General features: G+C 36.2%; 1 protein-coding gene across 1 annotated transcript in view; it reads left to right on the top strand.

The window, feature by feature from the left end:
* SYNE1 (spectrin repeat containing nuclear envelope protein 1) overlaps window positions 1–25472 on the top strand; it is a 422354-nt gene that overhangs the window by 121333 nt on the left and 275549 nt on the right. The window contains exons 14-24 of the mRNA XM_063096991.1: window positions 7255–7367; window positions 7914–8082; window positions 13221–13317; window positions 14293–14495; window positions 16160–16324; window positions 16937–17089; window positions 18087–18230; window positions 20565–20738; window positions 22818–22976; window positions 23445–23609; window positions 25232–25366. Coding sequence (XP_062953061.1) covers window positions 7255–7367; window positions 7914–8082; window positions 13221–13317; window positions 14293–14495; window positions 16160–16324; window positions 16937–17089; window positions 18087–18230; window positions 20565–20738; window positions 22818–22976; window positions 23445–23609; window positions 25232–25366 — 1677 coding nt within the window. The remainder of the gene's footprint in view (window positions 1–7254; window positions 7368–7913; window positions 8083–13220; window positions 13318–14292; window positions 14496–16159; window positions 16325–16936; window positions 17090–18086; window positions 18231–20564; window positions 20739–22817; window positions 22977–23444; window positions 23610–25231; window positions 25367–25472) is intronic.

The raw sequence follows: 25472 nt of genomic DNA, 5'->3' as shown, positions 1-25472 counted from the left end.
TCAGAATGATCTTTTTATTGAGGTAGAAACTTTTACTAGGCCTGGGCACAGTTTCTTTAAGTAGCAGAGTCATAAAACGATGTAATTGTCAATGATGAGGTCAATTCTCATTTGTTCAAAACATATTTATCAGGTGCCTATAATAGGCTAAGATTTGAAGGAAAGAAGTTGGAGTCATTGTTACGATAACTGAATTCTAGATTTCCTCAATGGCTCTAAGTCAGTCTATCAAACAACTCCTCTCTGCTGGTATATTGGGCTCACCTGGAGATGCGACAAGTTTGGAAAAGCACAATAAAGGACTCATCGACACGTAAATAAGTATGTTTGAGAATATTATCTGCCCTTCCCAGGCTAAAAACCTAATTCCGATTCTTGTGAAGAAAATTTCAATATGCTATCAAAATTTAAAATGCTTGGTTTTCTGAGTTCTTCACACTTAAAAAAAAAAACAGAATATTTATTACTTAATGCATGGTCAGTATTTGCAAATTGGATTCAGATAAATTTTTAAATGTATGAGGGTACTTCAAGAAATGCATAGAAAAATTGGTCTTATCTTTTAATTCTATTTTTCCATGAACTTTTTGAAGTACCCTCATATTTTAAATAGTTTACTTTATGTTCTGCCAGTGTTTTGTGTTTTTATTTATATATAGAGAGAGATTAACTCGCATTATGTCAGAATATATTTATTCTGCAAAGAAAAGTGTACTTGTGTTATCTTTTCTATTTTCCAGATACCCTAATGCTCAGTCATCTAGAAAGATAACAATACCATATTATTGAGGATTTAACCATATTTCAGTTTTAAGTATGTAGTTTTGCCGAACACTTGACATGAGGGATATGGGATAGTTCTTATCCTCTTCTGCAGATATGAGTGAACTGTAGGCAGAGAGAGGTTAAGTGAGTTGCCCAAGGTCACATAGCTGATAATCCAGGTTGTCTTAAGCGCTAAGCTTAAAATGTGCCTATAAAGCTATTGATATACTAGCGGGTGATGGTGAGGGATTGGTCAACAGATACAAAACCACAGTCAGATAGAATATGTTCTGGTGTTGAATTGCTTTGTAGGATGACTACAGTGAACAATATTGTATTGTATATTTCAAAAGAACTACAAAAGAACATTTTTGAATGTTCTCATCATGAAGAAATGAACGTTTAAGATGATGGATATACAATCTATCCTGACTTCATCATTTGACCATTACACAATATATCCATGTATCAGATTATCACATTGTACTCCATAATTATACAATTATTATGTCGATCGTAAGTTCTATGAAAGCTATTACATATAGTACACATAGAGGGATGATACTGATTAGTTTATTAGTAGTAGTGCTGCTTTGGCAAAGTAAGGCTTTCAGTTAAGGAATCATGAGAATAGTCATGAGACTTCCCCAGCCATCTTTACTGTAGTTATGAACTTCACTCAGGTCCCTTTCCCTCCTTTCTTGAAGATTTTATTTCCTGGATGACAATGCATGCCATAATGCTTAATAACGTCAGTGACCCATAGCTGATCCTCCCAATATCCTGGCCTCTTAGTTCCTTGACCCTGTCTTCCTTTGTGATCCTGGCCTGCCCCCCACCCTAGCCACTCACTTTATAGTCATAACCAAGAGTTATCATCACCAGTAACTGAAACCCCTCCACCGTGGCTTTGTCACGCATCTCACTGTCCAACTAAACAAGTCTTCATCTCCTCTGTGCCCTTTCATCTCTCGATCCTACTGCCTTTCACCACCTCCCATCCTCTCCATTTCTTCACTGCTTACATGCCATGCTCAGTCATTAAAAGTCACCCCTTGTATACCCTTCGATTGCTTTCTCCACATCTCACTTTGTCCCACTACCCTGGTTAAAACACCAGGCTGGTTAAAGCCACCTCTCTGCCTGGTTCATGCCCACGCACATGCTGCTGACTGTGGCTGGAGAAAAACACACCCCCAGGCACGATGACTAACCCAGCAAGGCCCTTCATGCTGCCTGGCAATCCCAAGGCATTCCGCGACTCCATTGCCTGGCATTTCTGGAACAGCTATTTCATACCTTGTCTCTTCAAACCTTCCACACCTCCTGCCCTTCCTCACCCTTAGCTGATGACATTGCTTCCTTTTTCTATGAGAAAATAGAAGCGATCAGAGCAGAATTTCCACAAGCTCCCACGACCACACCAACCCACCTACTTGCATCTGTGCTGAATACTTGGTCTTTGCTCCTGTTACTATGGGTGAACCATCTGTTCCAGCTGAGGCCATCCCCTCTACTGTGCATCCAATCCCATCCCCCCAAAAAAGACTATTCCTGTCATTCTTCCCTTATTTATTTATTTATTTTTTCTCTGTCTCTCTCTGTTGGATTTTTCCCATGCACTTACAAATATGAGGGTACTTCAGAAAGTTTGGGGAAAAATAGAGTTGGAGGATGACATGAATCTTTCCCTGAACTTTGTGAAGTACCCTTGTATGCTATTACTTCTTTCATCTCAAGTCTCTTTCTTAACCCAACTTCCCCTTTCAGCTACTGTCTAATTTTCCTCCTTCCTTTTACAGCACAGCACTTTGAAAAAAGTTGTCTATGTTCTCATTTTTGCTTTGAAATTTTCTTCTGCCATTCTTTCTAGAACTTATTCCAGTCGAGCTTTTCCCTTCCAGGCTACCCAAGCCAAGTTTATCAGGTTCACTTGTTCTCACCAATGACCAGTTCTCAGTCCTCATCTTCCCTCACCTGTCAGAAGCATCTTACATAATTGTTCCCTCGTCCTTGAGACACTTTCTTCATTTGGTTTCCTAGTTTCCTTCCTCCCTCCTGGCTATACCTTCTAGTCCTTCAAGAAATGTGTATTGCTCACTCTCTATGCAAGAAGCAGTGCTCCAGGCATTTGTGATAAACGCATAAGCACAACAGACAAAAATCCCTGCCCTTAGGTAACTGGCCTTCTAGTGGGAGGAGGCAGATAAAACTAATAAATTTAAGAAATAAAAAAGTGTAGGTTTTTGGCCAGGGGGTATTAGGTTGTGCTGCACTTTTAAACAGGGCAGTCAGCAAAATCTCACTGGAAAGATGACTTCCAACAGGCCAGCACATTTCCACCTCATGCTCTTTGCCCTTGCCAAACCTCTGGAATGTTCTCTTCCCTTGGCTAAAACATTCTCCTACTGATATTCCCATTACATTAATCCTCATCTCCTTGGGGCCTTTACTGAAAGGTCACCTTTTAGTCAACCCTTTCCTGGCCAACTTTTGAAATTACAACTTCTCCAAAACTCCCTTTCTCCCTTTCTTGTTAGATATTTCTCTCTAGAATTTATCATCATTTCAACTGTTATCTGTTTTAATTATTTATTTTATTTATTGCTTGATTTCCTGTGCTATCTATCTTGTCACCTCCATAAGTGCAAGGATGGTTGTTTTTTTCACTGTTGTATCCCCATTTTCAGGCTCTCAAAATTTTAATTGAGTCAATAGTGAGTCATGCTTTCTAGGAATTTGTCCAGTTGACTAAGTCTTAAAAGTTATGGGCATAAAGTTGTTCAAAAATTTTAAAAAGTATATTTTGTTATCTTTTCTGGGCCTGTAGTTAAGCCACAATTTTTTTTCCCAGTATTGTTTCTTTGTACTTTTATTAATTGCACATTGACATTGTTAATTTGTTCTGTCATACCCTAACCATCTTTTCTCATCCATTTTCTTAGAAGAGGAACAGCAGTGTTTCCATGGTATTGCTCTGGCTGCTATGTGAGAAGGGACTAGGTTAGGGATGAAGGGTAGAAGCCAGGGTACCATTCCAATAATCCAGGTAGAGTGGTTGAAGCCAGCTGGGAGTTGTAGAGATGATGAGAAATGGTCAGAGTCTGAATACATTTTGAGGGCAGAGTAAACAGAATTTTCAGCATTAGATGTGAATTGTGAAAGAAGAGGAGTCATAAATGATGCTGTAATTGTTGGGCCAAGCAACTGAAAAAGTGGAGTTTCATGAGTTGAGATAAGGAGACAACAAAGCAAGTTTGGAAGGAAAGACCAGGAGCTCAGTTTGGGGAATAAGTCTTTTTCTCACCCAAACAGACATGTGGAATAGGTCGTAGGAAATAAGAGACAGGAGTTCAGGAGAGATGTGTGGTCTGGAGATAAAAATTCAGATCATTGACATAGAGAGGGATATTTAAATCTCTGAGACTGAAGAAATTAAATAAAGAAGTATAGGTGGAGAAAAGAAAATGATCAAGGGCTGAGTCCCAGGGAATTCAATATTAGGAGATCAAAGAGTAGAAGATAAACCTGCAAAAGCCAAAGAAGGCCCAGCCAGTGAGATAGGAGGAAATCCAGCCACTCTGTTGTCCTAGAAGCCAAAGGAAGCAAGTGTATCAAGGACAGGGTATTTTCAGTAGAATAGCAACAGCCATTCTTTTGAAATGCAACTTGGATCATTTCAGCACTCTGCTCCAAATACTCCACTGGCTTCCATTTACTCAAAATAAACACAAAAGTTCTTACAAAGGCCCCTCTGCAGCTCTTTCCCCCCTGCTGCCCTTCTTACCACACCACCTGCTACCGCACCTGCTCCCTGCGCTCTGTCTCCATGACTGAGAGAGGTAGAACTCCCACAGCGGTGTGGATTTGTTGTTTTTCCTTGTCATTCTATCGGTTGCTGCTTTCTATATTTTGAGGCTTAGTAAAAATGTTTAAGCTCAGCATTAACATATCTTATACTAAGTTGCAAGCTTCATCATTAACCAATTAATACTTATAAAAATTATTACTTATTAAAATTATTATTTCTAATAATTTCTGTTCTGAAATCTATTTTGTCTGACACTAATATGCTCTCTTTTTGTTAGTATTTGCCTGACATGTTGTTTTTCATTCTATTAATTTCCACCTATCCATGTTCTTAATGATTAGGTGTATCTCTTGTAAAAAGTAGATGGTTCTATTTGGTTTGTTCAATCTGACAATCTCTGTCTTTTAACTAGGAAATTTATATACCATTCATACTTATTGATATACTTGAATTTGTTTCTACCATCTAACTCTTTACTGTCTATGTGCCCTGCCTTTTTTTCCCCCCTAATTTTTTGCTTTTTAATAAATTGATTGAGGACATTAGGTTTGTTTTTTGGGTTTGCTCATTTTTCTTATGCCATGGTTTTACCCCTGCTGGTTTGAACATTATAAAGAGCAGTTGTGCACTATGACTGCCATTGAAATTTGACCATAGATACTAACAAAATTGAAAGTTAATCAATATCTTAATCTCCTCTTAAAAGATATAGGAAATTAAGAACACTTTGTCCAGATTATTCTCCTAATTTAAATACTGTTGTTGTCAAGTATCAAATTTCCAACATTTTTCTAGTATCATAACTTTGTTTCTGCTGGTTCCTACTCATGGTGACTTGTTTCCTGTGGTTGGTGATCTTTGCTTTCCTTCTATTGTATTTGCATTTGCTAAAAGTGGGCCAGTTAGCCCATGTTGAGGGTTCTGGCTAAATGGAAGAGATCCCGTTTTAGTTTCTCAACCTATTCATATTCTAAGATTCTATCTCCTGCAGCAATGGTATACATACTTGCCCAGGACTATCTGGCTTTTTCTATTTGCTTTTGCTCACAGGTCTGTGATCTAGTTTGGGGTCATGTTTTATTGAGAATGAGAAACTTAAAAGATTTCACTTACTTGCTGTGATTCCCAGCAAAGCGCATTAAAATCACATGTTTGCGTAGCATTGAGCTGTTTTATAGCAAAAGGGCCTTTCAGAGGAATCAGTGATATCAAGTCAACTGCAGAGGTTCCTTTATCGTTTGTCTGAAAATGTCATTTGTTTATTTTGGTATCTTGTAAAGACTTTGTCAATACACTAGATACTAAAAACTGTCACATATAACAAATTGGAATTAGCTGTGGTGATGGCTTCAAGTTTATTCTGCAGTCACCTGGGGGAGTTTCCACCAAAACCATAAATGATAGAAATGTGTCTGCATGTAATAAAGGAGATGGAGAGAAACTAAAATACTCATCATCAATAGCTACTCTAAGATAGTCCTCTGTCCTCTTGGCATTGGCTCTTGGTTGCCCATAGTAATCCCCATTTGGGTACAAATCTCTTGTGAATATCTGTGAAGTTACCTACAGACTCAGAGCAGGTCAAAATGTGATCTAGCAAAATATATCAGGAGAGAAGCAGTTTGGCCCTAAAGTTTTCTACAGTTTTAAGATGTCATTTACAAACACATATGGACCTTAAAACTAATTTATGATGTAAGTACCTTCGTTTGTTTCTTTTATCAAGTGTGTCTCTTTTGGTTTTAGGTTTTTTTGCTTATATTTTCTCCAATTAGTCCATCAAATCCTTCATGAATCTCCTTTCACCTCACTATTTCCTTGCTTCCATGCAAGAAATTGTCTAGGGATGAAATACATGTATATCTTTTTATAAGTAAGTTTGTGGACAGTGAAAAATGTGGCAAACAAATCAAGGAAGATCAAACTAACCTAAATAAATGAATCCAACCTTCAGAGTTCTATACAGAGTGTAAAGAATATTTCTAAACATCACATTTTATCTTTCTACTGTACTATGGGACATTCCCTGCACCTGTTTGAATTTTTCTAAACAAAGGGATATTTTCAAAATATGTTGTTGTATAATTAACTTATTTTAGATGGCAAACAAATATTACTTTATAGCAATAGCCCACACATATTCAAAATAAAATATCATCACGCATTGTCTACATGTATTAAAATATAACTCGGCATTACTGCTTACCCCATAAAAATGTGCAATCAATATATGTCAATTAAAATTTTTAAAAAATAATCTAATATCTTTTACCATTAAAGGGTTAAATTTGTTATGCTTAGTTTTAAGCTTTTAAAAAACCAACATATCCAAAATCAAGGATGGAGGAAGAATACTAAAATAATTGTTTATAGCAATAATTACATTTTCCTTTGGATCATGTGCCTTTAAAATGTCTAAATACATTGCTGTGCAAGTGTCATGTGTGTTTAAAAGATGCCATAATTATTAGACACAGCTCTAGCATAGTGTCTTGTACAGAAGCACCTGGCTCTTGTTCAAGGTAAAAGCCTGTAATAGGCACTGAGCTGCATATGAATGTGGCAGCAGGATCAAGTTGTTGAATACATTGACTCATCCGTGCAGGCTGAAAATTATGCTTCTTAGCCTCCTGTGAACATGTTTCCTCATTTTTTATTTTTTTAAAATTTTGTCTTAGGATCTGCTTCAAAACACAGATGCCCACAAAAGAGCATTCCATGAAATCTACCGGACCAGGTCCGTTAATGGGATCCCAGTGCCACCTGATCAATTAGAGGACATGGCCGAGAGGTAAGAGAATGGTTTTAAATGAAGTCTCTTTTTAGAATGCTGGTGGATGCTTTTTACTTGTCTTTTCTTTTCAATGAATTGTTTTGTGTGGGGTTTTTTGTTTTTTACAAAGATACTCATATTTGGTAAATCAAAAGTGGCTCCATAACATATACTAAGAATGCCAACATCCTAATATATTATTAACTGCAATGAGTGAACCCAAATGTACCCACAGCCTGGAAATCAGAGAGATCGTTTCTTCACAGGCTGTATTTTTATTCAGCACTGTAAGGAACATTATGTAATATTGCAAAAACAGCTTATAAAAGAAAAAGATGAGAGATGTGTTGGCAGGGACAAGAACTAAATCAAAGACTTCAGTCAATCATGTTTTGCCTTTAAACCCAGAGATAGAAAAAGAATTAGATCTCCAGATAGTAATCAGCCAGAGTTTAGAAGACCTTATGGCTACATTATATTTAAGGCTGGCATGTAACAGGTTAAGTAAGCATCGTTCTGTTACTATTAGTTACATTCTGTAAATTCTCGGTGTTTTATTTCTAGGTTTCATTTTGTTTCCTCCACATCAGAGCTACACTTAATGAAAATGGAATTTCTAGAATTAAAGTACCGTCTGCTCTCACTGCTGGTTCTTGCAGAGTCAAAGCTGAAGTCTTGGATCATCAAGTATGGGAGGAGAGAGTCTGTGGAGCTTCTTCTGCAAAACTACATTGTAAGTCCCTGGGGCTTTGACAGAGAAATCAGACGACCCATGGATTTAGCATTTTACACCTACCAGTTTATTTGATGCTATTTTAATCTTGAATTTAAACATAAAGATACTGTTGTGTTAAATGGGTTAGATGTAATTTTATGAGCTTTTCACAATCATCTGAAATATAAACCTATATTCTTTAGAATTTCACTCTTTAAAACCCTATAGTTTAGAAAGATTTTGCTGCATTAATCATATTGAACCATTGTGACTGACATTACTGCTTAAGGGAAAAAATAAAGTTTTTGCATGATATACCCATGTCTTTGACTGGAGCTCACCATTGAAACTGAATTAAAATACTTGAGATTATCTTTACATCTTCTAAAATCCAGTCAACAGTAGTTTAGAACAATTCTCAATTGTCCACATGGGGACTGTTTTTATAGATTAGGTCTAGAGTGTCTTTTTCATGCTCATCCCTGAGCCTCATTTCTCTTTCTGTGCACCTAGGAAGAGTGAAATTTTGTCTATATATCTTTGTGCCAACTTAATTTGTAGAGTCCCTCATATTTTGGGACATCAGGATATATAATCCTATATCTACATAGATAGTGAAAGAATTAGGTTGTTCTGTAACTAGCAGTTTCCATTTACATGTAATTAGTGTATTATATTTATTAAAGGCAGTTTATTTCTCTTCATCGATTAAACAAATTTATTTGCACCACAAATTTGCTCATAAAATTAATGTTAATAGGGCATCTCAGTCCTCTACTCTTCCTTTATGTTGAAACACAAATTCTAAATGATAAATCAATGAACTTGTAAACTGTTAGCTCATTTATAACCTGAATAGTCACAGTGACTTCATAGTATATTGTGCTTGATCACTTATTCAAATCATACCTTTACTGAAGCATCTTAGAACCATAATATATTTTGCTACATTTTAATTTCATTTTCTAAATATAACATGTATTTGAAAAAAATAAGATTTACTGGTTTACAGTAAAATCTTTCTCTAGATTTACTAAAATTGTCTAGGAAGCATTTGTTAAAACATGTGAAATCTGTTACGATATGTTCCTTAATTCATTTAAAATTATTTTGAAAAGCAATGAAAAATCCAACTTTTAAGATTCAAGCAATTACATTATTCCTTTAAATATTAGCTACAGATAAGCATTTATACTTATAGGTTTAGTCACGTCAAATGATACACTCTGAGCCCAGTAGTTAATTATACAGAAATAATTCTTTGTTCTAGCTGTTTAAGAACAGCCAATCAGATTTAAACACCTAATGACACTGTTCTACTAGGTTAATGTTCCAATACAATGATGTTAATAATTCTCTTTGAACTTCTCAAAGGATATATAGAGAACTGTTATTAATAATAAAAAAAGTCAGCACTTCCTGCCCCCTCCATACAGTTAAAGAGAAGTTTACTAAGCTGCTAATTTCAAACAGCTTGGTAACTTTCACAATTATCTGTAAAATTACTAATTACCCTACACACACAGCATGTTGTAATGAACATTTCCTGATAGTCTCCTCTTGTGTTAAGGATACCTGTTTATTGCTCATTTCTTTTCAGAAAGGGTTTTAAGGCACTTTTTTGTTTCATCATTTTAATAACTAAGTTATTGAGTGTTTCCCGCGTACCAGGAGTTTTGCCTGTATCATCTTTCATCCTGATGATGCCTCTATGGGCGGGTCATTTTCACACTGTTGTATAAACTGAGGAGACAGGTTAGAAGCGCCATGTGCCACCTTCAAGGTGGCACAGATGGTAAGATGTGGAGTCAGAACTTGAATCTAAATCTTTCCAAGTCGAAAGCCCTTGTGCTTAAGTATTGACGATTACTATCTTAAAAATAGTCTGTAAACAAAGTTTTTTAGCTCAAAAGACCAAATCATTGATATGTTATCTTGCATTTTAGCGAACTAAAGAATGTAGCTCAAGTGAATATTAGTTCTACTTAATACCGGTCCAAGTTGGACAGTATTTTACACTTATGGCCTGGATGGCCTGATGGCTGCTGTCATTGATGTGCGAGGCAGCCTGATGTGGGACTGGAGACAGTAGTTGAAGCCCGGCCACCAGTCCCGTAGAAGAGAGTTTGAATCATGACCCAGTACTTACTACCCACGTGACTATGTGATTAACTCAATCTCTAGAAGACTTAGTCTTTCCCACATTTTTAATAATAATGATGATGATATGATAATAGAATTTTTTCTGAGAAACAAAGAAGCACATCCTGCTTTTCTTCTATGTCACATCCCATAGAGCCTTTTTTTTTTTTTTTTTTTGCAGTTTTTGGGAAAATCTTTCTCTTTCAAAGAGACTATTTTGAAGAGCATGAGGACTTTCAAACAAAATTATAAAGCCAGTCTTAAAATGTAATCCTTTTCATAGTTCCTAAAAAAAACCATATTACAATAAGCCATATGCGGCTATATCATCTAATAACCAAAGTCATATTCAGTCTATTAAGACTGCATAGTTTTCTCATCTTTAGTCTGAATTCTCAATTCGGTCTTATCTATCTGCAAAAAAGGAAGATAATACATTTTTTTCAGGGTTAGAGAACTGGAGAATGTGCTTCCCAGCTCAGATATGCAGCCCCCGAGTGCTTAAGGAATTCTTAGAAAATACTTCACAAATGCTTGTTGCAATTAATTTAGGCAAGTGATTACAAACTGTAATGCAAATCAGAATAATTGGTTTGGTTCTCGCTCTCAGAATTGTTGATAATGACTATACCATGTTAGTGGACACATGCATCAATTTTACTATGGAAAAAACAGGGTAACATTTCAATCTTTCACATAAAAGAAAAGAAGAGCTCTCAGAACTGTGGACTGTGTGAATGCCACATAAATAATGTTAATATCTATTTTATTATTTGTAATTATTTTATTAAAGTAAATAGACAGTCCTGATGAAACTACTCCTCAGCTAATCCAAGTTGATTTTAAAAACCTTAAATAATCTTGTCTAGCTCCCTTCAAGTGAAATTATGGTTTTTTATTTATTATATCTATATTCATCTTGTGAGAGTAGAAATTTAGTCATCTCAACTAGTATTTTGAATTTTAATTCAAAAAGAGGTATTTTATTTTTTCTTGAAGTGTCATCAACTTTAAAAGTCCCCTGACCAACGTGGCTTATTTGTTGAATTTTATATTCAAGTTTTAGTCTTATTCTGAAAGAAAGAAAGTAACCCTGCCATTATTATTTTAAATATACATTTGTATTTACTTTTGCATTTTTCTGAGGGGTTTGGCTAGATAGCTCACAGTAAAAATGATTTAGCAGTTCTCCTGCTAAACTGATTCTAATAAACAAAATAATTCATATTGTTAAATGGATTTACTCCATACTCAGAAAAAAAGGGCCACATCAAAAAATGGATCAATAAAAAATTAAAATAACAAATAAGATATTTTATTTCAAAAATTAATTCCCTAGTCTTTCTAATAATAGGAAATCTCAAAAATAATGAATCCCTACATTTATAATATTCTTAAAATATCCTCCTCTCCCACCTAAAAATGAAACTAGCAATAAGCTTTTCTCTCTCGTTCATTTTTAATTGACTTGTAAACTGCTCTTGCAAAAGCATACTTGTCTTCCTGTGTACCACAGGCACTGTTTCCCATTTCTTGGACATTTATAGCAATCCTTTTCCCATTAGCTTCTTGAAATTTGCATCAAAACTAAATATAGACTGTTTTTTAAACTTTGCTAAATGTAATTATCTATTTTATTTCTTACACAGTGTCTTGAACATTAGGTATATTTTTCCATTTTTGTTCAAATCATGACTTGCTTGTTCAGTTAAATTATTCAAAATTTAAATTTCAATAAATTTCTCCTCCCCCAGCTGGGGTGTAGGAACAGGACGTAGGCTAAATAATGGATTAACCACAATACTAATGTCTTTCTTAATTTTCAAATAAAAATTTTAAAAAACCTATTATAGTTACTGAATATAGTATTCATCATGGAATCTCTCATTCCAGGTAGCTCACAGCTTTCTCTTTTCACTTTGTCCCTGAAGCATAGTTAACTTATAAGTAAATGCTTTATAAACAGAAAATGATATGAAATGTATCATATACCTTTTTAAATGTTATCTTGAAACATGATAAACATTTATTAGTAGAAATCTAGGGATGTCTATGAAATTGCTGTATGAATAGTTTTCTACACGTGCACACAAGCCTTTTGCATCTTCCTGTTGTGCATTCATCAGTATACTATATAGAACTTCAGTTGGTTTTTAAAGGCTAATTTTGTATTTCGTGATAGTGACACATCAAGTATTTTAATGGATTCAAATCAGAGGAACTCGGTATACTGTTAAATTAAACAGCATTTGGTGATATGTTGCTTACTGTAATTGCATTCATTTTCTACTTTAGAAGAGTAAGAATAATCTTTGAAATAGGAGTTATTTCATATTTCTTGAAATTAACAACAATAAAATTTACCTGAGGATTTTGTGTGTGTTCTCTCTCAATTTTATAGTATCCATTGGCTGTATTACACATGTAAATTACATATGGATGTGGATATAAACATCTCTTATCTGTAATTTTTATACTAAATAATTAAAATATAAGACCATTGATATCACAGATGGAATATGTGATTATTTTACATTTTTCTACTTACTTTTTATTTTCAGGAAAGTGTGTGTGCACTGTGTCATTTATTTATAATCTGAAATTCCTCAGAGAAGTCATTCAACAGGATTAATGTTCAAAGAGCAACAGAATCCCACAGCTGAAACACAGAGGGACACTTTAAAATGTTCTTCCAAATTTAGTGCTTTCTAAATGTTAGGCACCAGTTCTCTGGAGAAACTTCTGTCTCTTCAAAGAGCAAACCCTTGGGTAGTAAAGAAACAGAATATTTTCTCAATCTAAATTCTGAGTTCAAATTAAAAGTGTGGAATCAATTTATATGCTCAGAATAATCTTAAGTTATTTGTGGCAGTGAAATTACTTTTGTATTTTCAAGAAGAGTAGGGTTGGCAAATTTGGGCAACATATCCGTATACCTATATGGAAGAAAATTGACTTTGGCATTTCTGCATAAGCCTAATGTTGCTACCTTCTAACCATTGCTCCTTTTCTAGTCTTTTATAGAAAATAGCAAGTTTTTTGAACAATATGAAGTGACATACCAGATCTTGAAACAGACAGCTGAGATGTATGTCAAAGCAGATGGTTCAGGTAAAACATGCTAGACAACTTGTTGCAGTGCTAAATGTAGTTGAATTTAGAACCTGCAGGTTTCTGTGTGATCAGATCATTTCTTTTCTCTGCACAGTCTTTGTGTGACCATGCCATAAACCTAGAGAGCACATATTGGATTTAGTCCCCTTGACTTTGTGCAATGCTTAACCTACATAATCATTATTTGTGTGTGTGTGTGTGTGTGTGTGTGCGCGTGCGTGTGTGTGTATGTATTAGTCCATTTTGTGTTGCTGTAACAGAATACCTGAGACTGAGTAATTTATAAAGAACAGGGGTTTATTTGGCTTACGATCTGGGACAGCTGCATCTAGTGCAGGTCTCAGGCTTCTTCTACTTATGGCAGAACATGGCAGCCAGTGGCAGGTACAAGCAGATCACATGGTGAGAGGAAGCAAGAGAGAGGGGAGGTGCCAGGGTCTTTTAAACAACCAGCTCTCGTGGGAACTAATAGAGTGAGATCTCACTCATTACTCCCCCCACCTAGGGAGAGCATTAATCCATTCATGAGTGATCTGCCCCCATGACTCAATCGGTTTCCAACACTGCCACGTTGGGGATCAAATTTCCACATGAGTTCTGGGAGGACAACAAGCCATGCAAATTCCATCAGTGTGTGAGTGTGTCAGTTTATGTGTGTGATCTTCTAAGTGAGAGCAAAATCAGCATTCATTTTCTAAATTACAATTTTTCGAACTATTTTTAATTCTAAGGATTAAAGACCAAAAAATGGAATAACTTGAATATCATAATCAAGTAAATGAGAGACTAAGTGTGAAGGTACAATTTATAAAATAACGTTTGTTTTCATTTTGTAAATATTCATATTTGTTGAAAATGAACTCTGGCATTTGTGATTGCCAGTGTAGCACACCAGTGTACAAGAACATAGAAAAAAGGGATGGTGACTTTAAAATATAAAATAAGGATTTCAATTGGTTTTATCTGTTTCAGTGGAAGAAGCTGAGAATGTTATGAAATTCATGAATGAAACCACTGCTCAGTGGAGGAACCTCTCTGTAGAAGTTAGGAGCGTGAGGAGCATGCTGGAAGAAGTGATTTCTAACTGGGATCGCTACAGCAATACCGTGGCTAGTCTTCAAGCCTGGCTAGAGGACGCTGAAAAAATGCTAAATCAGTCAGAAAATGCAAAAAAGGTAAGCTCATTTCATACAAAAAGAAAAGACATTATGTGGATTTAAAAATGAGAGAATTTGCAGCATATTACACTAGGGAGTTTTCTATTTACAAGTGACTCAAAAATCCTGATTTTGCCTGAAAAGTTGCACTTTCAGGTTCATAAATTATTTTAGGCCCATAAGTGCAGCGCTTAATAAAAGCTCTGTTAAAACAGTTCCCCACCTGATCAGTCCAGCATTTGACTTCTCCATTCCGAAGAGCATTAACTGATGGAGGGTCGGCCAAATTCAACGGGCAGCAGAGGGCGCTGTACTCACACTGAGGTCTGTACCGGAAGAGCCTGTCTAGGGCCCCAGACTGTGGATTTACTAATTCAGTAGAAGATAAAAAACAACTTTGGCTGTGTGTGGCAGCATACAACAGCTGAACAGCTAGACCATCACATCTTTATTTCTTTATTTATTCATTTTTAGATCTTATCACCCCTCAGTCAAGGGTCTCACTCTGGGTAGGAGTGATTTTTTTTTCTTTCTTTCCGGTTACACGTGTCTGTATGCAATGAGAGTTATGGTTTCACTTTAATGTCACTTATATGTAAATATCACATTAAATGGACTGATTTCCATGCATATATTTCTTAATGGGAGCTTGGCACATGGAAAATCAATTTATTTGTAAAAGATATTAAAATGCCAGTTTCCCATTAAGAAATACAGTACATAAATTAGAATTCCTCCTTGCCATGTAAGATTGGTTCATCTATTTTTGTTTGTACAAGTAAATGTTTTGTCTTAAAATAATTTATCATTCTTTATTTCATAGAGATTACATATTCTTGTGTAGCTAAGGAAGGCAATAACTACTTACTCATACAGATTTTGGCTTCTCTTATCAGACCGGCAGTGCCCTAGTAGATGTCATATGTGTTAATTTGATCCACAGGAATATAACCACCAGAAACAGAAGTGTTCTCATCTATTTATGTAGGAAGTCCTCCCACACATGGTTTGTGAAATAGAGTTTGAATTATCTTTGGTATCCTTGATTTTTCCTGTGATGTATGAGTGTGCGTGCCTGCTCATGCACACATGCATTTAATTTGAAATGAGTTGAAACTGTCTTATTGCCAAGTGTGTACCCTTAAACCAATAAGAAAGGATGTTATTGTATTAAGTGTTCTTGACCTGGATATTTTATTTAAAATATTTTTCCTTTGGGGTTAATCTCCATGATTGTTAATTATCTTAATGTAGTATATTCAGATTTTAAAATAAAAAACAACAGGTCAAAATTTGTTTAAAAAATTTTTAAGAAAGCTACGTGTTTTTCTAATATATTATGCCTTTTATGTGACTCTGGCACTGGTATTTACTAGCCTGAAGACCGTGCACAAGTCTCTTGTACTTAACAGAAATTCAGCTTTTTCATCTGTAAAACAGGAATAACAGAAAATGGTCATTTTTGTTTTGTCTTCAACAAAAGATATGGCAGAGATGTTCTGCTAAAAAGACACTCAGTATTTCTAGTTATTAAAATTTTGCATTTTGAAAGCGATTTAAGATTTACCTTAAAATTTGCACAAATTTTAGAACAAAGATATTTCTCCTAATTTGCTCACTTTCATATCAGTTATTAATATTTGCTTTATGGTTTACAAAAGCGTGCATTCTTCATTGTTTAGGATTTTTTTCGAAATTTGCCTCATTGGATTCAGCAGCACACTGCCATGAACGATGCTGGCAATTTTCTAATTGAAACATGTGACGAGGTGGTTTCCCGTGACCTTAAGCAACAATTACTATTGCTAAATGGGCGATGGAGAGAGTTGTTTATGGAAGTCAAGCAAGTATGTCTTTCAGATCTATACGCACCTCAAACACGTATGTGCTATAAATGTTGTGATAAACTGTTTAGAGACAAATTTATTTTTATAGCATGGGCTTATTAAGGCAGAGTATAGATGTGTTTAAAGCCATGTTTTATAGTTCATTACTCATTCTTTTCTATTGGTAATGAAGGAACATGACAGAAATGCATAGTTTGATTAAGGATTATGTTGACATATGGAGCCTACTTACATGGAATGATTCGCATTTCAAATTCTTCATCTTTATGCTAGTTTCTTTTTTCTTTTCAAAGTAATTGGAGTTACCTCAAATTCATTTAAAATAGGCATCGGGAATTACAGCCTTTCTTAGCATATAGCAATTCAAGAGAGTATGTGAAAGTGAAGGCTGCAGCTTCCAGGGTCGTAGCTTTTTTTTTTTTTTTGTCGTTTTTCCGTGACCGGCACTCAGCCAGTGAGTGCACCGGTCAGTCCTTATATAGGATCCGAACCCGAGGCGGGAGCGTCGCCGCGCTGCCAGCGCAGCACTCTACCAAGTGCGCCACGGGCTCGGACCCCAGGGTCGTAGCTTAACTGCTTTCAAAATGTTGCCTCTGCCCCGTTTTCTCACAGTACGCTCGAGCTGATGAGATGGACAGAATGAAGAGGGAATACACAGACTGTATTACCACTCTGTCTGTTTTTGCAACTGAAGCCCACAGGAAACTTTCTGAACCCATAGAAGTCTCCTTTATTAATGTCAAGTTATTGATTCAAGACTTGGAGGTAAGAGGTTTCTGGATCATAAAATGAAAAACCTATTCTGTTGTGAAAATAAAGATCAACGAGGGTACTCAGGTCATTGCAAAGCTGTTTCTATGTTTCCTGGGCATCGTTTTTACCTGTCCACATAGGCTGATTTGCACCTGTCATGAAAAATATATTTGAATTTTTAAAGATAGTTTTGATCATATAAAGTAACTTCAAATAGTTTTTCAGTGTGAAATTTTTTACTCCAACCAATTATAAAGCATTAGGGGAAATGAGGAGTTATCTATAGATAGCACCTCTACATAAATGTTTCCAACAACAAAGGACTTATTGCATGAATTGTGGCATGTACATGTTTTGAATAGAGTTCAGTTCTCAGAAATGAAATAGTGGAAGAATATTTAATGATATGGAAACATTTTACAGTGTGTTGTTAAATAAGAAAATCAAACAACAGTATCATCCTTTTGTTATTGCAAAAATTAAAAAATGGGTGTAAACACACACAGAAAAAAGATTAATGATGTAATGATGAGATCTTGGCTTTGGTTATCTCTGTGTGAGAAGACTATAAGTAATTTATATTTTCATCATTCTAATATGTCTAATTTTTGTTTTCTGCAATGCCAATGTGTTTTCTTTTAAGAAAAAAAATAAGTTTTTAATTTTAAAGTCAGTATTTCCCCAAATTGTTAGCATACATTTACATGGTATAATATTTTCATATTACATTAACATGTTTATTTTTGAATGTATAAAGATTTCTTTAGTTAATCTTTATGATAACTTAAGGATTTTGGTAACTTTTAAAGGAAAGCTTTTATTTATTAGTATAATATCACCAATGTAAATTAGAAACGAAATAAAGCAATAACTGGAATCTCCAAAAGTTTGCTATAAGTATAGAATTTTATACAGTGAATATTGATTTTTGTTCTGCCTTCTGTGGAATATTGGAATAAAAAGGAAACGTGTCACGTGCTAATCTGCCTGTTCCAATGATTTTACGCAGGATATTGAGCAGAGAGTACCTGTGATGGATGCTCAGTACAAAATGATTACAAAGACAGCGCATCTCATTAGCAAAGAAAGCCCCCAAGAAGAAGCTAATGAAATGTTTGCAACCATGTCTGGGCTCAAAGAGCAGCTAACCAAGGTGTGAAAATACTTTAATGCACAACTCACCGTGTGGCACCAACACTGCTTTCGACTTGCCTTACACATCCTCTTTCACCCACGGGCAAATCAGTGACTTGTTAACAAATCATACTTTTGTTTCTTATTGGGATTCTTGATTTAGTAACTTTGTCCTTTAGTAACTTTTTAATGAATTTAAAAAATAAAACTATGACATTGATACCAAGTATTACCTCTGTTAACTTAGAAATGCTATAGCTATATTTTAATAGAAAGGTAGGTATTGGGGGGCAGTTAAATGTGATAAAACAGAGAGAGAGAAGAGGAGGAGGGGGAAAAGGAGATCATATATTTAAATGAGAATTTATTGTGACTTATTTGACATTCCTCCACTCTAAGCTTATTTATACTATTTTCTGCTAGCATAGAGACAAAGCAGTAGAAATTTTGCCCTCCTGATCTCACAGAGCTCACCTTAGGCTTAGGAAATTTATGCCATTTCTGTGCAGGGAACTAGATGGACATAAGCATTAGCCATAAGCCTTTCCTATTCTGTTGAGGGATTTTCCTTAAGAGCTTTGGAAGTTCCACTGGGATCTTTTATCTATCTAAACTTGAATTTTGGGAAGATGGTATTGTTTGCAAAATGCACTTAGATTGGGTAATTAATTTCTGGTAAAAGAGAGAAGTGATCATATAAATGAATGGAAACATTTTGTAATGAAGATTTGGAAAACAAAGGAAAAGAAAGTAGAAAAATCTTTTACATAGGAGAGAAAAAATAGAAAGAAAGAGAATACACAGTGTGAAATCAGTAGTGGAGAATTAATCAGAAGGAACAAATGTGAAAAGTAAAAATAGGAAGAATTCTGGTCATGAGAAAAAGAGAAAACTTCATCTGTCCATCTGGTATGTATTAGCATGTTCATTTTCAATTCATTTTATCTTAACATTTAAGTTAGAATTGTTTATAACTTAATGATAATATCAACTGCCAGCAAAATTTGTTAAAGAATGGGTACAATTCAAAATCAACATTTTCAATTTGATAACTTTCCAGCAACCACACCTGGGCTTGCACATTTGCCTGAGCCAGGCTTGGTGGTTTAGGGTAACCCCTGAGAAAGCAAACTGTGCCTTTAGACACATGTAAATCATCCTGCTTTCTTACTGCTGTTGCAGATGCAACAGTTTAATAGGTTTTCTGTTGCATCCGGGAAAGATCGATAAAGCACACTGATTTTTAGACACATTGGTAGATTCTGCTGGCTTTTTTCAAGGTAAGTTTAGCAGCATCCTGTTGCAGTAGACATGGGTGTGTCGGGCAGTATATTCTAGAATATGAAAATATTTCTGCATACATAATTTTGTATTTAACAGTATGACAAAATGCCCCCCCCACCCCGTTCTTTTCAAGAGTTATTTTTGGGACATTACTGATATAGTTAACTCATTACTATGTTTACATTTTTTTAAAAAACAAAGAATGATCTACTAACAAATTCTGATTAATTTCCTTTCCTTGGATGTCTAAAAGTATTAAGAATACTTTGGAAGCAACCCTAAGTAAAATGCCGAGGGGTGGGAAGTTCTTGGAGAATTATAAGGTCCTGGAGTCCAACATAAATGTGACAAGGCAGACACTTTTTGGAGCTCTAGATCTCCAGGAGCTACTGGCGTCATCATGAAGATAATGCAGGTGTAAAAAATAACATTTTTTAACAGACAAGTGACAGATGAGGGGTGGGCCGGGGGGAACTTTCAGGAATAAATTGGCTTATAATACCAGCGCTTGGGATGAGTGAAGTGTTGATAATCAGAAAGTAAGTAGGGAAGCAAGAAGCTGGGGGAGGTAGAAAGCACAGGGCCTGTCTGGGAGAGTCAACAGGTGTGAATTTGTCTAGAGCCAAGGGTTCACCTAGGAAGGCTCTTGCAAGTAAAGCTGGAAGGTACAGGTTGATCTAGACAATGTCATAATAATTTGTGACTATCTTAGATCAGAATTCAAGGCCAAAGTGAAAATGTTGCATGGGTTATGACATGGAATTTGATGCCATCTGGCTCACTAACAATCACTTAGATGGCAAAGTGCTATCCAGGTGGGCGATTTAGATGAATTTTCATGAAAAAACTCGGTAGGCAGTTAACTGTCTCAGGGTACAGCAGTATTGATTTTGACTGCAAAATTTAACAACATAGAGGAAATATCATTTGAGAAACGTCTTTGGACATTTGTAAGCACCAAATGACCATGTCACTAAAGGAAATGTTCCTGAGAGCTATGAACAGTGCCTCAGGGCACTTGTGGTATTTAATGGCCTTTCATGGAATTTTTGTCTTTGTATTTTTAAAGGTCAAAGAACGTTACTCCCCACTCCTGTATGAATCTCAGCAGCTGTTGATTCCGTTAGAGGAATTAGAAAAGCAGATGACGTCCTTTTATGACTCACTTGGGAAAATCAATGAAATTCTAACAGTTCTTGAGCACGAGGCACAATCTAGTCCTCTTTTCCAACAAAAACATCAGGTAAGAAAAATCCCTTTCAGGAGACAATTATTTTAAAGCATGTACAATAAGACTGAGGTGTTTCTTATAGTAATAGAAATTTGTTTCAGGCAAGAAACGTTTTTCTAGAATAGTACTAGTAACTCAAAAATGCACGTCTTGTCCAAAGATATTTTGTGCAAAGATGAAAACCTGTCCAGTGTCAGTGGAGGGGTTGCGCTGTTTGCAGGGAGTGGTCAAGCTGGCCTCTGGGTGCAAGCTGGGTAGAAGCCAGGCTCTAATCATCTGAATTAATAAGTTCACTGAACTGAGCAAAATTAGGAAGACCAGTGTGTTTTGAGCACCTGACTCCGCCTTCCATGAACTGGGCAATGGTGTGAGCCGACGATACTCAGCAAGCATTTATGAGCATCTGCTCTGTGCATGCACAGGGCGTGCATTCTGAACTCAAAGTAAGCAAGGTGGGAAGTTCCCAAAGTCCCTGTGACATAAGGCATATGTGTTAGGGATAGAGCCAAATCCACTACTCTATCTGGAACTAAAAAGGGTACCCATAATAGACGAACTTTCTATTATCCTCTCTGCTTTGTATTTATTTAATTTTCTTGTAGTGTCTTTCTACCAACGAATCTAGGGATCATGTTTCATGAGCAAAGTTCATAAAAAAGTTTAATGTAAATAAATTCTTATCTGTATTTTTATTAAATAGAAAATATATATTTCTTTAAATTTTTTCATCTTTATATTGACTTCCTTTTAGGAAAGCATTTAGTGCTACTTCCTATACATATCTTTGGGCATCACCTATTTCCTCACTAGTTGATGAAATGGTTAATTTTATTTAAAAAACAAGCAAACATATATTTCTCAATTCCTTGATTCTTTGCAAACATATATATATAATTTATATGTATATTTACATATATATAAAAATAATTATATTCCGTTACCATTCGGTATCTATAATCTATGTCTTAGCAAAACCACAATACTATACCACCAAATACTATTCTAATGACTTTTTACCATATTGGATAAAGATTACCTTTCATTTTGAGACATGGTGCCATTTCCTGTATTCCCAAATTGCTATAAGTTGCCATCAAATAATCTTTCCATAATTAATACAATAGCTATATTAGTAGTAATAAATATTAATATTTTATAATAATATATTTTTAACTCAGTTATCCTTTCATCTCCTAAGTCTTCAAAAAGAAAAAGTATGTCCTTGTTCTGTTTTGCCAAAGCCAAACAAAAACCCTACTCTTAATATTCACATCTAGATGACCGAAAATGGCATTCAAATGAGCAGTTTGAAATATTTTTTCAAAGCAATTGAGGATGTTGAAATACAAGTGGTGTGGATTCAGGTCAAAAAATGACTGTCTGTCATGGGCAGGGCTGGATCATTTCTGTGCTGTCTACTGCAGAAATCACTATGATGCTAGGATAAAAGTCAGAGGTGGCACGGCCCATGAGTCACCATCGCATCTTGTTTTGCAAATGTGTGACAATTGCATGTGTTCCCCAGGCCCATTGGTCTGCTGCCTTTATTGATTAGGATCTGGAGCCCACCATTTTATTAATAAGATAGATAGCTGATGAACTCAATGGATTTAAATGCTGTAAATTTAGGTTACACAAATAATATGTAATCTGCTACATCTGACTCTTCCAGTCGAGTGAATGTGCATTGGTGTTAAATTAAGTAGTCAGATTGAAACCTGATATGTTGATTGATTTCCTGATTGTTCTCTCAATAAACCATAGGCCTGTCAACTGGTTAGAGGAATGAAGACACTAAACAAAGAACAATTTCGATGCTCTTTCGTCTTCTAATGTTAATAAGATGTGCGTAAAATATCAAACAACTCACTATGGCATTTAAATGCCTTATATAAAAAGCACTGACTTCAGAGATTGCTGAAAATTGGGCTCTTTGGAAAGAAGTGTTCCTCTGTACTTTTGGTTTTACTTATTGCTGGTTAAAAGCCTAAAAGCTGTATAATGTTGTTATTATTTGTAACAATTACACTCTTTCTTTCTCGCCCACTTTCTCTTGTAAATAATTTTGATGTGGGTTTCCTTTCCTTGTAGGAACTGTTAGCTTGTCAAGAAAGCTGTAAGAAAACCCTGACACTAATTGAGAAAGGCAGTCAAAGTGTTCAAAAGTTTGTGACCTTGAGCAATGTGTTAAAACATTTTGACCAGACAAAGCTACAGAGGCAGATTGCAGATGTTCATGTCGCTTTTCAGGTAATTTGCTCTCCCTGTTTTGCATTGCAAACCAGGGAAAACACCAAGTGAGGACAGTGATCGTCACTTATATTTTCAGTCTTACTAAAACGTTTCACCTACTGGTGTTTGGAAACCAATTATTTTATTACTTCTTTTTCTAATATTAATATTGTTAAAAGTTAATCATTCTGGGCCGGCCCCATGGCTCACTCGGGAGAGTGCGGTGCTGGGAGCGCTGAGGCCACGGGTTTGGATCCTATATTGGGATGGCCGGTGCACTCACTGGCTGAGCGTGGTGCAGACTACACCTTGCCGAGGGCTGCGATCCCCTTACCGGTAAACAAACAAACAAACAAAAGTTAATCCTTCTCATCATAATAACATCTCTTCCTTCCAAGTGGTTTTTTTTAAAGCAGTACTCTCTCTAAATGATACTTTCAATAATGAGAAAACAACATCATGTTATGGTTATTTTTTTCTATCAAGAATATGGTCAAGAAAACTGGAGATTGGAAGAAGCACGTGGAAACCAATAGTCGCTTGATGAAGAAGTTTGAGGAGTCCCGAGCAGAGCTGGAGAAGGTGCTGCAGATCGCTCAGGAGGGCCTGGAGGAAAAGGGGGATCCCGAAGAACTCCTGAGGAGACACACGGTGAGTTGACCCTTTATGTGCCACTTGACATGAGTACGTGGACTGGTGACCTTGGATGAACAAATGCAAAGAGCATTCTGATTTAATACGGGGGCTGGGGGCAAGGGGATGGGGGGTAATGTGTTAGGAAGGCAAAAGCTTTTTAGGCATGAGACCCAAAGAAATGGCTGGCAAAAAGAACTTCAAGAGCAATTGATTAGCTGACTTATAATTGGTCATTCTTAAGCCCCTCAAATAAGAGAGAGTTGTAGACTAATTCAGGCTCTCCGCATTACTAATTCATTATTTAGCTCAGAAATTCTTACATGAGTAATGGTTCTTTTAAATAGATAACTCAAGGTGAATGGCCAAGTCCTTTGTGCTAATTTTATAAATCTACCATATCACAGTGTAGATCCCGTGTCACTTGAAGTCTGGTAACTGATACACAACTGGGCCCAGTATCCTGAAGCCATCCTCGTGTTTATCATTACCTGTTTGTATTACATCCATGTTGAGAACATTAGTAATACATGAAATGGTGGATGGAGATGCCCAGCAGTCTGAGAACATGTATTTTGAGTTAGTTTTCCTGAAATTTCAGTGGATATTTATATAAACCACATTCTCAAATGATGAATGCAATGTGTTTGTGATAAGCTAATTAGACTTAGGGTTAATGTCTGTGATGACAAAACACGAAACATCTCATTCAGTTTATATACCTCTGAATGTATACCGAATGGAATTTTTTATTTTGAATCACTATTCTTTCAAAACATCTCTTCATACATACTCCTTAGTCAAGTGTGCATGTATAAGTGTACTGTCTTAGTCTTCTAAGGCTGCCATAACAAAATACTGCAGACTAGTGGCGTAAGCAACAGAAATTCATTCTCTCACAGTTCTGGACCTGGAAGTCTGAGATCAGGGTGTCAGAATGGAAGGGTTCTGGTGAGGACTGTCTTTCTGGCTTGCACATGGCCACCTTCTCTCTGTGTCCTCGCATGGTGGAAAGAGGGAGTAAGCAAGCTTCTGATTAGGAGGGCATTAATTCCACCATGAAGGTGGGACCCTCATGATCTCATCTAAACCTAATTGCCTTCCAAAGGCTCCATCTCCAAACACCATCACGTTGGGAGTAGGGCTTGAACGTATGAAGTTGGGAGAGACACAATTCCATCCATAGCGTGTGTGCTCCTTTGTGCACGTGTGAGTGTGGTGATGGCTCAGAAGGAACCATCAGGGCTTGGAACTCATTGCAGTTAGGGAAGGAGGAATTACGAGGCTTAGTCCTGGCTTCTATTCTGCTCTTCACACTTGACCAGAGAGAAACCAAAACTCTGTCACCACGGAATCAAGATTTTACAATCTCCCATTGGCCTTCCAAAATACTCTACCAAATGTGAAACTGCAAAAAATTTTTTCTAAAAAATGAAAAGTACTAGTTGAATTTCAGATGTGATAGCTTTTGACTCCTAACTATAGAAACTTATAGTTCATTCCTGGAAAATAAAATAGTAGTTGTCTGGAAGTTGTGAAGAGTGCAGCAGCTGGCTGAGAGGCTTGTTTAGAGGCGTGACAGTGTTGGATGCTGCCTTTGGTTCTGCCCAGTGCTCCTCACCTTCCCCTGTCCGTGTCAGGAGTTCTTCAGTCAGCTGGATCAGAGGGTGCTCAATGCCTTCCTGAAAGCTTGTGATGAGCTCACCGACATCCTCCCCGAGCAGGAGCAGCAGGGTCTGCAGGAGGCTGTGAGAAAGCTCCATAAGCAGTGGAAGGTGAGTCAGGACAGACTGGAACACCATGTGTTATGAATGAAGGGAGAAGTGAGAGTGTTAAGATCCATGTGGAAGAGAAATTTAGAAACTTGTGGAAAGTCACCAT

This window comes from Cynocephalus volans, chromosome 5 (assembly GCF_027409185.1).
Source record: "Cynocephalus volans isolate mCynVol1 chromosome 5, mCynVol1.pri, whole genome shotgun sequence".
NCBI lineage: Eukaryota > Metazoa > Chordata > Mammalia > Dermoptera > Cynocephalidae > Cynocephalus > Cynocephalus volans.
This window is presented reverse-complemented; position numbering and strand designations above follow the sequence as displayed.